General features: G+C 46.0%; 1 protein-coding gene across 1 annotated transcript in view; it reads right to left on the bottom strand.

The window, feature by feature from the left end:
* Positions 1-12,817, bottom strand: part of notch2 (notch receptor 2) — a 73,150-nt gene that overhangs the window by 49,530 nt on the left and 10,803 nt on the right. The window contains exon 2 of the mRNA XM_079506903.1: positions 7,014-7,095. Coding sequence (XP_079363029.1) covers positions 7,014-7,095 — 82 coding nt within the window. The remainder of the gene's footprint in view (positions 1-7,013; positions 7,096-12,817) is intronic.

Genomic DNA, 12,817 nt, shown 5'->3' with positions numbered 1-12,817 from the left:
TGTTACTGTCATTTTGTGGCGGTTTGTTTTGTTTTCATCTTGTCTAAAAAGCCTAAGTTAGTCAGTCGAAGTATGAATCGGGAATCACAACAGGTACTGTCCTTTTCCCTTTCGGGGTCCCGTGGTTTTTCGGGGTCGGTTCACCTTTAGATGATGTCAATTTACCTCCCGGATAGCCATCTTTTCAACATTCTTAAGTTCACATTAAAACCGGCAGACTGCTGCACCAACTATGTGCAAGTTATCTCCCAGTGAGAGCACGCTACAACTAGGGCAACAGCTAGGGCTACAGCCTTGGGGCTCATTGTAGAGAGGGGGGAGGTTGGAGGGATATGTGCAATTCCCGCAATTCCCCTGCACACAATCACACACAAACAAACATAACACTATGGTTCAGTCACACGGTGCACGGCATGCACGTACACGCACACGCACGCGCACGCACACACACACACACACACACACACACACACACACACACACACACACACACACACACACACACACACACACACACACGCTCTCTCTCTGTCTCTGTCTCTCTCCGTCTCTCTCTCTCTCTCTCTCTCTCTCTCTCTCTCTCTCTCTCTCTCTCTCTGTCTCATCAGATCCTGCTGGGCTGGGGCAGATAGGAGGGATGATGTTAAGTACATTGGAGACCAGGAGAGAGAAACCACTGCCTTGGTTCCATTCCAATCTCATACTCTAGGCTAGGGTCTGTTGACTTTGGTTTGCATTTATGTGCTTTGTCGAGTCATTATCTGAGCGTGGATGTGTGTGTGTGCACGCGTGCCTGCATACGTGCGTGTGTGCACGTGAAGTGAAGGTGAAGTGAAGGTGTTGGGGTGTGGAACAGAGTGACGAGGCCTAAAGCACAGCTCTACTCTGGGCTCTGTTCTGTTCTCTTGATCTCCCCCCCTTTCCTCTTATCCTGGCATCTTCTCCTTCCTCCCTCCCTCAACTAGCCCTCTAGCAGCCTGTCCTCCCTGCTACGTTCTGCTTCTCCCCGTTGTGACCTGAGGACATGAGACTTGGACAGGAGACGTGGAGAGGAAATCATGGCTTTTTTCTGCAGGGTAACGAGGAGATGAAAGATGACTCAGGCTGAATGACAGACAGACGCCGACGGAGGGAGACACAAAACAAGAGCCAGATTAACAGCTAGAAAGAACGTCAGTCTGAGGGAGAAAAAAAGGCCATGAAAAAAAAAGGATAGACATGCTCATTGCTCATACATAAAGAGGCTGGAAGCCAGACGAGGCAGACAGGTAGTGAGGTTGGCAGAAGAACAGGTAAGGGATAAAGCAGGCAAATAGATATGGATCAACAAATAGACAAACGCATCAGACACAAAAAGACAGATATGCAACGCATAATGGAAATGGACAAGACACCACAGGCATAGAAACTACGAGAGGCCAATATGCTGATGATGTTGTCATGATGTTTCATGACAATAGGGGCAATGAAAACTAACCTAAGCGTTAGGGCAGTACGGCCACAGGCAAGAAGGCCAGGGGTCAAACAGGAAAAGGCAGAGATAACAGACAACAGAGGGATAAATTGAGAGAGGAGGAAAGGGATTAAGAAGCCAGGTGAGGTGTGTCCAGAGATTCCAGAGGCATCTAACCCCTGGAGCAGTGGGAGGGACAGCGGGACGGACAGGTGAGTGACAGTTTGGTGAAGGACGGATAGAGACGGGGGTAATTTCTCTCCTTTCTCCACTCCTCTACTTGCTCTAACGCCCACAACCCCCCCCGCCCCCCCCCCCCCCTCACCACCCCACTCCTCTCTCATCATTAGTAAGGAGTTGTGCAGTGAGATACTCGGGTTACCTGAAAAGAGACATCCTCTTTTCTTTTAGCTCTCTCGCTCTCTCTTCCTCTGTCTTTGGCCTGCAGGCAAATTCTACCTGTCAGATCAAACACGCACTGGGCCTACAATACACTCTTAACTCTGTCTGTCTCTCTCTTTCTCTGTCTCTCTCTCTCCCTCTCTCTCTCTCTACCCCCTCTACTCTGGAGAGTAAAAGAGAGAGAGAGATAGAGAGAGAGAGGCAGAGAGACAGACAGAGTTCACAGTCAGAGAGAGAGAGAGAGAGAGTTAAGCAGTTAACACCATAACCCAGCAAGGCATCAGACAAAGGGATTTTGTTCTAGAGAAAGACGGTTTTAAATGACAGTGTGAATCTGGCCTCGGCGTAGCAGGGAGTACTCAAGTGCTAAGTCACTCCATCAGACTCCATCTTATAGTATAGTGTTAGAGACCCACCCTCTTCAACAAACACCGACCAGGGGGAAGAAAAAACACAACCTCATCATGAATTCACCATCAGCCATGAGTGTGGTGCCGTTTTGTTGCTAGAGTTGTTGCGATACCGATACCAGTATCGGAAAAGCGCTGGGTATGCCAGTCTATACCATTCCAATACCACGTAATTTATCACATGATGATGTTTCATGTTTGGATGATTCAGTTGATGTGCTGCGCTCACACGGGCAGATGCAAAGATGCAAAGGATAAGACTACAGAGCAGCTATACATGCATCATTGCGTCTTTGCATCGTCATGCCAGCGACATGACGATCTCTATTTGTTACAAGGTAAAGGTAAAGGTGCTGGAAGTCACAACACAAGTGACAGTCACTAACACATGGTTGCACACCTACAGGTGACACACACACGCCTCTCTCTCTCTCAGACTCACAGGTGACACACACACGCCTCTCTCTCTCTCAGACTCACAGGTGACACACACACGCCTCTCTCTCTCAGACTCACAGGTGACACACACACGCCTCTCTCTCTCTCTCTCTCACACCCCACGGCTAATGGCTTGCAGTCTCACCGGTTAGACGGCTTTGCGGTGCCCTGCCCTTCCCTGCCATCCAACCTCTCTCTCCCACACTCATTTACTCTATCTCTCTCATCCCTCCTTCCTGATGAACGTGATGAGACGCCGTGGCTTTCTGGGCCAAATAAGGCTCTAGCAGCAGCACTGTGACATTGACGAGGAACGTCAAGTTCAGTGTTTAGGAGGAGGGCTAATTCCATTCACATTCCAGTGAGAAACTCACCGCACTGCTCTGGAATTACACTGTTGCATTGTGTTACTATAATGACACAGGAGCATGCTGCCTTGTCTATTGTGCAACAAGTTTCATTCACCGTCTTGTGTCTTTAACTGTGTGTGTCGTCGACACAGAATAACATCATAATTGAGACACTCGAGGTGGCACAGAGCAGAGGTAAAGTACCTGTCCACTGCAGTGCATAAATAGAAAAAGTGCCTCTCTAGGCACAGGTCTCCACCAGGCCAGGTCAGGTTGTGGCCTCCTGGTGGCGCTATAATAGGCCAATGTGAAATGGGTGCCATTTGTTCTTACGCCTTTGATGCAATTAGATGATTTGAGGCATTTTGTTCTAAGAATGTGTTTTGCAAAAATCCACCTGCTGGTGACGCTATAACAGGCCAATGTAAAAATGGTGGGATATATTCCTCAGCCTAGTAGGAAATTGAACGCTGCGTTCATGATTTGAGGCTTTTTGTTCAAAACGGGCCAATCCTGCAAACTTTGAAAGCCAATGTTAGCCAATTAGGATAGAATATGAAATATCGGACAGATCCGTCTTGAGCACATGACTATAGAGATACTGTGTAACGATTTGCGGGATTTTTGGACAAAGAAATCTGAAAAAATGTGTTTTACAAAAGTCGGCCTCCTGATGGCGCTATAAAAGGCCGTTGGGGCAGAGGTTCATCGTTGGCATCTAGGGAGTGTGTGTGCAAAGTTTGACATCGACCGAGTTAATGGTGCCGGAGATTAGCTGGTAACGTACGTACGGACGGACGGACGGACACACGGACGGACGAACGGACGGACGGACGGAGTGCAAGACATACTCTCTCCCCATGCCTTTGGCCTGGTGGAGACAAAAAACTCTATTTTGGCTGTGCTCAGGGAAGCGAAGCCGGGCAGGGAGAGCAACCTGCGCTCGCAACTCCTACACTCCAGGCTGGCACAGCGCCTGGCAGTGGGGGTGTTGAACAGGAGGAGGAGGATGGAGGCACTATATTATGATAAAAAAATAGTCATTACTGAATATCGTCGTATTAGACACCTCTTATCTCTATATTCTGTAAGTATAAGTGTCTGTGTTTTTTCATAAAATGAAATGCCTTACTTGATCATACTACAGCGAGCGTCATCATACTACACTACAGTATCAAAAGCAGCAGCAGAGCAGAGTAGCAGACTGCTACTTTTGAATTTGAATTCTGAAAAGTAAAAAGGCTTTGGAAATATGAGGTTTCCACGCGACGTTAGAACTCAGAAACAAGGAAATCAACATGTGTTTTAGCAGTGGTGCAGTTAAATTAACAAGGGAGCTAGGGTGACACACAAGTTACAATACATGCACATACGGGTGACACACAGGGCAACAGTTATTGGCGATTAGCTGGACAAGCTACATTATAACAGTGTTTCCAGCCTGACCCCTCGGCAGCTGCATGGGACATAATTAGACTGATCTCGGCCAAGAGGCCACTGACTGTTTACTTACAACCAGCCGCCTTTAATATGCTGGGAAGCCTAATAAACACATAATGGGATTTTCACACAATGGCCCTTTTCACCAGTGGCACGGCCGAATAAGGGCATGTGTGTGTGTGTGTGTGTGTGTGTGTGTGTGTGTGTGTGCAGACGGTATTCAAATGGACCAGTTAATCAGTCTAACAGTAGGCCTGCGCTCTGTCAGCTGACTGGTGTAAAATGAAAAGACTCAATGAATGCCTCCCCTCTCTGTTTCTTCAGGGCACCCCTCTCTACAGTTGTCCTTATCGATGATATCACCAGTCCTTTTAGGTCATCTGATATGGATTTGTTTTTAAGGCCGATAGCAATAGAGCACCGAAGTGTGACGTAATGTATGCATCCTTGCATCCTGTGTTCCAAAAATAAAGAAATGTTTGCATGCCGGTTTGATTCATATGGATATGAAGCATCAAATGACGCAGAGAAAAGGCTAATGTGTGTTTGTGTGTACCAAATTTGAGATGATTTGATTGGCTGAGCACGGAATGTGATGTATGACGATAAGAGCGCCCCACACCTGATTGTGATTTTTTTTTCTTCATACAATTCGTATATGAGACATTTCTAATAATGACCCAATGTTATTCTCCATAGAGAAATTATTTCTGTAAAATCCGGTGACATCTCTATTGTTCCACCAGACAGAGACGATATATATGGCACATGGCAAATGCTTCAAAAGGGATGCTGACAACAGCATCCCATTTGAAGCATCCAGCATGTGCCTGCATGTGCACTGCTGCACATGTGCATGTACTGTCGCAAGCGCGTGTGTGTGTGTGTGTGTGTGTGTGTGTGTGTGACTGTATGTGCATGCGTAGCATACCATGTGATTGCACGTGCGTGCGAGTGTATTTCTCAAGACTGTTGTTTTGGACTGAGTTCACTCCCACTAGGACCTCATTTATGAGAAGAGTTGACAATGCATAAACATCAGCCACTCCGTTTGGATTACTATGCTACTCCTCGTCATGGTGTAGCTCACACACTCACTCACACACACACGCACACGCACACACACACACACACACACACACACACACACACACACACACTCACACACAAACACAAACACAAAGCCTCCTCACACCTGCTGCAAGACAACATTCTGTCTGACCTTCAATTAGCGAGACGCAGGGAATGTGAAACACAGATTTTCTCTTATAACGGCGAGTATCAGAATGTTGAAATTCCCACCCAAAAAAACACAAACTCTGGGAACAGACACACAGTGTGTTTCACATCACATTAAATGAAATATGATAGGTTCATGAACCGCGGATGGTGTGCTCGCATTGGTGATCACGCTTGGGAGGGGCAACACAATTACACAGATAGCTGGAACGTAATTACAAAGTAGGGCAAGCTGTCAAAAAGTGGCAGACGTAGATTATGAAGTCACTGCGTCAACCTTACACTGTCAAATCCACAGGGTTGATTTGACCCCTACATCGTTACAAATCGAACCATTTGGTTCTATTTGTACGCTCCCTGAGTTTACACAGCCGTAAGGGTCTAATATTTGGTTCCACTTGTAGACTCTGAGAGTTAAATTACCACTGAGGATTTTACTGTGTACAGTAAAGCACTCGTGTTTTTTCTCACTGAATATATTATACATACATTATTTCCTTTTACCTGTATCTACTTGTCACTTGATTAATAGCTTTTGACACATTGCCACATAGTTCCGTTGAAATGTCTATCTGCGGTAACAATCGATGGGTTTTTCCCTGAAGAGGGCTTAACCGCCAAAACATTGGGTTTCCTGTACTCTGCGTCCTAAATAAAATATTGGCACTTTGGCTATCAGTGTGTGTGGTGTCCACTTTCTTGTTCCTTCAAGATTTCTATTCAACAATCGATGGGTTACCTGATACAAAACATTTGATTCAATCAAGCCATATGTCAGCAGAGTGTGCAGATTGAGTTTTGCTCATTTGTTGCATATTGAATAAGTTATCAGCTGATGAATACCAAACAAGCACCTCTCCTTCTCACCGTATAGGCCTATAGTATACACACAGCAGTACTGACAGTACCTTAGAGAGCTCTTGGTTCTATGGCAACAACAGCATAAGTAAGGAAATTCCCGACATGTCCCACAAAAAGCTATGTTGGAGGTGGAAGTGTGTTTATTGGGACTGTTCCCAGTACTGGTGTACTTTGTCAGACAGAGGAGTCCTTTATTCCCTCTTCTGTGCCTGAGCAAAACCTCATGTCTCACAGACAGGCTGGGATGGATCGAAAAAAAAGAAAATAACTCTTGGCCTTTGAAGTATATCAACCGACGCCATTTTCTTATTGTGGTGTTGATCTGCAGAACTGCTGTATTGGTTCAATCAGTTCGGCTTGTGTTCTATGGACTGCTGCTATCTGCTTCCCTGGCCTCGGACCTAGGAAGGTTTGCCTCACCTGCAGTGTCCAGTGCCGTTGCTGAAGGTCTGACACGTAGCATTGTTAACACACGGCTTCACATCATCGACACACTGCAGCCCTGCAAGACAAGGAAATGAGTTAGGATACATGGACAAAACGATGGAGACCAAATTAACCACATGTAACCAAAGTGTCCCTATTGTGGGGTGAAGGTTTGACAAAAATAGCCGATCCACAAACCGCAAAGCGGCAACGCAGCGTGCCGTGAGCTTGTAGACGGTTCGAGTGGTTAAGCTGATAGCCAACATAAAGTTTTTTTTAGAGCTACAGTAAATATAGCTATTCTTAAATTATAATCATCTTAATAGAGTATATAAATGTCCCCCACAGAATGGCTGAAGGACGCATTCACAATGTTTTTTTTTGTCATTCCACTGAATTCCAAGCTTACCCACACTTTAGGCCTAACTGATTGTTCTGCTGTGTGTTGGCGCTGCCTGCCACTGTTCCAAACATCTACAGCATTGCAGTGGTTTTGGCTCCGTTCTGAAATGTATAACGAAATGCAGAACCGACGACTTGGCTCTCGACAAGCGCGGCCTGCAAACCTTCTCATTTTTGCTTCTCCATCTGCCAACATCTGTTGGGCTAAACCAAGGTCCTACCTAACAAGCCGCGCAAAGCCAGGCCGAAGTCAGTCAGTGGCCATGGGGGCAGCCGGATAGGCAGACAAGGAAGGCAGGCAGGCAGGCAGACAGAAGTGAGCCTTGATAGATACAACAAAGCCCGACTATCTCCATGCCAGTGAGACACTCGAGGCCAGACACATCCTCCATTGTGCGGTCCGGAGGCCACCAGAGACATGGGGCTCAAGTGGTCTTCACGCACACCATGCTGGCACAACATACCAAACAGAAGGGTGTTGCTCACAGTCCTAGTTGTCATGGGAGGAAGCCAGAGGAAACTTTTGTTTTGTGGATGATCAACTGCAGTCAGGCGGTTTTGTTTCTCATCTTTTAGCCACATTACATCACACACCACACCTTAAACCTGACCTCACACTTTTGGCCATGTCATTTATTTGGGTTCAAAATATTTATTTTTTTACAAATTGAGAAAATATAACATCCATGAACTCACAATGCGTCAGTCTTTGTGAGCTTGTTGATCGGCTATTTTCACTGCTTAAGCAGTTAAAATTTACAGTTTTTAGGGTAGGGAATATCTCTGGGGTTGGGTTGTGTAGTAGAAAGGGCTTCTTCCTGTCAGAGCACTGTCAGGTCAGCTGATTTCAAAGCAAAGCCAACTCAGGGTTCACAAGACAGTCATCACACCACAGGAAGAAGTGTGCTTCCTGTGCTAGATGCTAGTGTCATCTAAGGTCACGTCACGCGGACCTCATCAATATGTCAGGGCCAGCCGTACAATCGGATGACATGGTTTTAGAATTGCGGGGGGGGCAGATTTGTACCCGAGTGATACTGACTCAGTCAGTCGTATCGTATTTACCAGTGTTGATTTTGTTGACTACCTTTTTTTACTGAAGAAAACTAAATAAAAACTAAGTTATGATGACAAAAACTATATAAATATATTGACAATTTTGTCAACAAATAAAAACTAGACTATAATGTTAGGGAGGGACTAGTGAAGAAGAGATCCAGTTAGAACTAAAAGACAAGTTATATATGTTTGGTTGCGCTCGGGTGTTGCGCTCTGAAAATAGCAGATCCACAAGCTTGTTAGCTTGTAGATCAGCTATTTTTGGCATGCAGCTAATTTAAAATCAGCCATTTGGATGGCATCAAGGCCCACAAAATACATTTAAGTCGACTGAATCAATTGTAGATTTAGTAGACTAAACATTTCAGGTAACTGAAATATGACTAAAACGACAGAGACTTTTACTCAAAAGACTATGACTAAAACAAAATCAGAATTTGCTGTCAGAATCAACACTGCTACACATTGTGCCAGTAATACTTTCCGTGCAGGCTTTTATGATGCATAAACCTCTGAACCACAAGAACCCTATAGCGGCCCTATATCCTTGGGGCGAACGTTCTGCGAAAGTAGTACAAGCTTTACAACCGCTTCACACTACGCCACGTTGTGAGCTAGAACAGCTAGTTTCAGTGATGAGAAAAAAGGAATTGGTCTAGTATAGAGCTCTGGGCAACTACAGTAAGTAATATAGGGTTTAACCCATTCTCAACAGATTCTCCAAATGTCTTCTAAATCCTGACAGTTTTCTGAAAAACCTATGTTTCTATATCAGTGGTGCTTACACTATTTCATGTCAAGGACCCCCAGAATATATTTGGCCGCAGACCCCCATCTGAAAATATGTTGTTCCCGGGACCCCTGGAACAAGATTTGAAAAAAGTGCACACCATTTTTAAAAAATAGCTCTACAAGCTCATATAATGGTTAAAGTGGTTAAAAGCTCATAAGGTCACAAGGTGACACAGATGCGTCCTCAGGTCTAAATGGGGTAAGTGGTTAATTCATGTGTAAAGTAAGTGAGATAGGAGAAGAACCTTCTTCTGAGTCTCGGTCTGCGTGGGTTTGTAACGACCTGTGGTCATGGTGGGATGCTAATCTCTACACCACTGTTTCCCAAACAGCGGCTCGGGAGTCTTGGTACCCAGTGTTGCAATATTACACGAGAGGGTGTGCTTTACGGTCATCAATGGCACGCCTGCCTTGCTGCAGGAACGAGCCGATAGGCAACGCACATCCTCGAGTGTAATATTGCGATTATACAACAGTTACCCTTAAAAAAGAAGAAAACGCTGTACGTTTACGCTAAGTTAACTCTATGGTTCCACGCTGCACAGACCTCCACCAGGGAAGACGGAAGATAGTCAATCCTCCCATCCCAGGAACATGGCTTGCAAGGTGGGGTAGATGGAGAGACAGAGGCCTACTCAGATATATATATGCTATATATCTACTGTAATATAGAATGTGCTTAATTGGCACAAACATCAACAATTCCCATGGACATTTCTTTAGCACGGGTTGAATTATGTGGGAGTTTGCTCTAAATGAGCCTGGAATTGTTGGCTGTGTCATATTTGGACAGATCTATGTCTTTGACTTTGTGATGCCTGCTAATATGCTGGCTCATATTTGTCGTTTTGCCATACAGCACTCATGGAGTGCTCGACAAACGGTAGCCGTTTTGTTGTGTGCCCTCATAACCCACTGGACAGTGAGAAGCCAAAATATGTCCACACTTTTGATTCGAAGGAAGCGGGATGGTTTTCCGACTCTTGTTTACAAGCCTATCATCATCATCATCACTGACTTAAGCAGTGGCCATAGTGAACTGAAATGGAAAGTAAAGCAGAGAGACACGACACTACAGCGGTCTTGCTCTCTTTTAACTCCACTCCTCTCTCTGCGGACCACTGTGTTTGTGTGGGTCTGTCCTGTGCTCCTCTCTCTGCGGACCACTGTGTTAGTGTGGGTCTGTCCTGTGCTCCTCTCTCTGCGGACCACTGTGTTTGTGTGGGTCTGTCCTGTGGACCACTGTGTTTGTGTGGGTCTGTCCTGTGCTCCTCTCTCTGTGGACCACTGTGTTTGTGTGGGTCTGTCCTGTGCTCCTCTTTCTGCGGACCACTGTGTTTGTGTGGGTCTGTCCTGTGCTCCTCTCTCTGCGGACCACTGTGTTGGTGTGGGTCTGTCCTGTGGGACCACTGTGTTTGTGTGGGTCTGTCCTGTGGGACCACTGTGTTTGTGTGGGTCTGTCCTGTGGGACCACTGTGTTGGTGTGGGTCTGTCCTGTGGGACCACTGTGTTTGTGTGGGTCTGTCCTGTGGGACCACTGTGTTTGTGTGGGTCTGTCCTGTGGGACCACTGTGTTGGTGTAGGTCTGTCCTGTGGGACCACTGTGTTTGTGTGGGTCTGTCCTGTGGGACCACTGTGTTGGTGTGGGTCTGTCCTGTGCTCCTATCAGTGTCGTCGTGGTCGTCCCGGTGGAAGCACGTATGCACGGGATGGACAGGAACGTCTGTGGCTCGGACGTGCACATGCAATGAGTCCTACAGGACCTAGAGGCTACAACAACGACACAGGCCTTGGGTTTGTTTCAAGCCTTAAAACACCAGAGTCTGAACACGGCTGCTGGACAGAGACAGAAGGAAGACTTGTCCTGGACTTGGGCCGACTGGCATAAGCCATTAGACATGGAGATACCAGCGCATAAACCAGCGTGAAATCCCTAATCCCAACACACCCACGCACACATGCCCATACATACACACAGACACGCACAGCTTTTAAGATTAAACCGATGTCACACACAGTTTCACTACGTCACAAAATATGTCTGCCCGCGTCTATTTTTGTGCCATTCACCTATTGACCGTCTGTGTTTATGTGCCATTCCCCTAATGACTGGAACACACAACGGAGTCAGACACAGAAACACAGGATTTTCATAGCAGACATATCACTTCGGGGTCCATCTCAAATAGTATAAATAGTATTTAAGAAAGATGTTAACAACGTTATGGTATGTTATCCATTTCATTGGCTCTCAACATGGGGTCCGGGGACCCCCAGCAAAAGTGATTTAATATAGCATCACAATCATTCTAACCACTTCATCCATTTATATGGATTATATTTTCAAACATATTAAAAAAAGCAGATTCACAAGCTCAAAGTGTGCCACTTTGTGCTGCATTGCGAGCTTGTACATCTGCTATTTTTTAATATGTTAAAAAAAAAGTTCAATAATTTTGACTTTTCATTTTTATTTAACTCTTTAAATCTTCCCTTCTGGGTGTCCCGAGTCCCGACTCAGGCACAATCACAATATCAATTTGGGGAAATACTGATTTATTGAATGAATACATGGGCCTGGATGGACGGGGTTGGTACTGTGATAGCATTAGTCAACATATACAGGTGACCAAAAGCAACAAAAAGAAACAATGTTGAAGGGGAGGAGAAAAGAGAGTTTAAATGTGAAACAAGCCTAAGGGGTGACTGAACGGAACCAAGAGAGAGATTGTGTGTGTGTGTGTGTGTGTGTGTGTGTGTGTGTGTGTGTGTGTGTGTGTGTGTGTGTGTGTGTGTGTGTGTGTGACTGTGTGTGTGTGACTGTGTGTGTGTGTGTGTGTGTGTGTGTGTGTGTGTGTGTGTGTGTGTGTGCGTGCGTGCGTGCGTGCGTGCGTGCGTGCGTGCGTGCGTGCGTGCGTGCGTGCGTGCGTGCGTGCGTGCGTGCGTGCGTGCGTGCGTGCGTGCGTGTGTGTGTGTGTGTACGCACGCAGAGACCAAAAAAGCTGCTCTCTTCCTCTGACTGGTTAGACGAGCTCTCCATACATGCTGTCTCAAAGCCAGGCACAATGATCTCACAGGATTTGGGATGGACTGCCCCTTATTACAACATTCCACCCCACACACACACACACACACACACACACACACACACACACACACACAAAAGCACGCGCACACACACACACACACACACCACACACACCACACACACCACACGCACACACACACACACACACACACACACACACACACACACACACACACACACACACACACACACACACACACACACACACACACACACACACACACACACACACACACACACACACTTCCCAGGCACTACAAGCCAGCTAGATTTTAAGAGGGCAGGGACCCATAAAGAAAAACGTGTAAGAAACTTGTAAACAAACAAGTTACAACATAAGAAATGGACACATTAACTCACACTCACACACACAATCTCTATATGACATGTAGGTATGATAAAAACAAAACACTCCAGACTGGAGTTGCATTGTAGTGCGACGTCCTATCGATATGCT

The sequence above is a fragment of the Electrona antarctica genome (genome assembly GCF_951216825.1).
Source record: "Electrona antarctica genome assembly, chromosome: 7".
Taxonomy (NCBI): Eukaryota; Metazoa; Chordata; class Actinopteri; order Myctophiformes; family Myctophidae; genus Electrona; species Electrona antarctica.
This window is presented reverse-complemented; position numbering and strand designations above follow the sequence as displayed.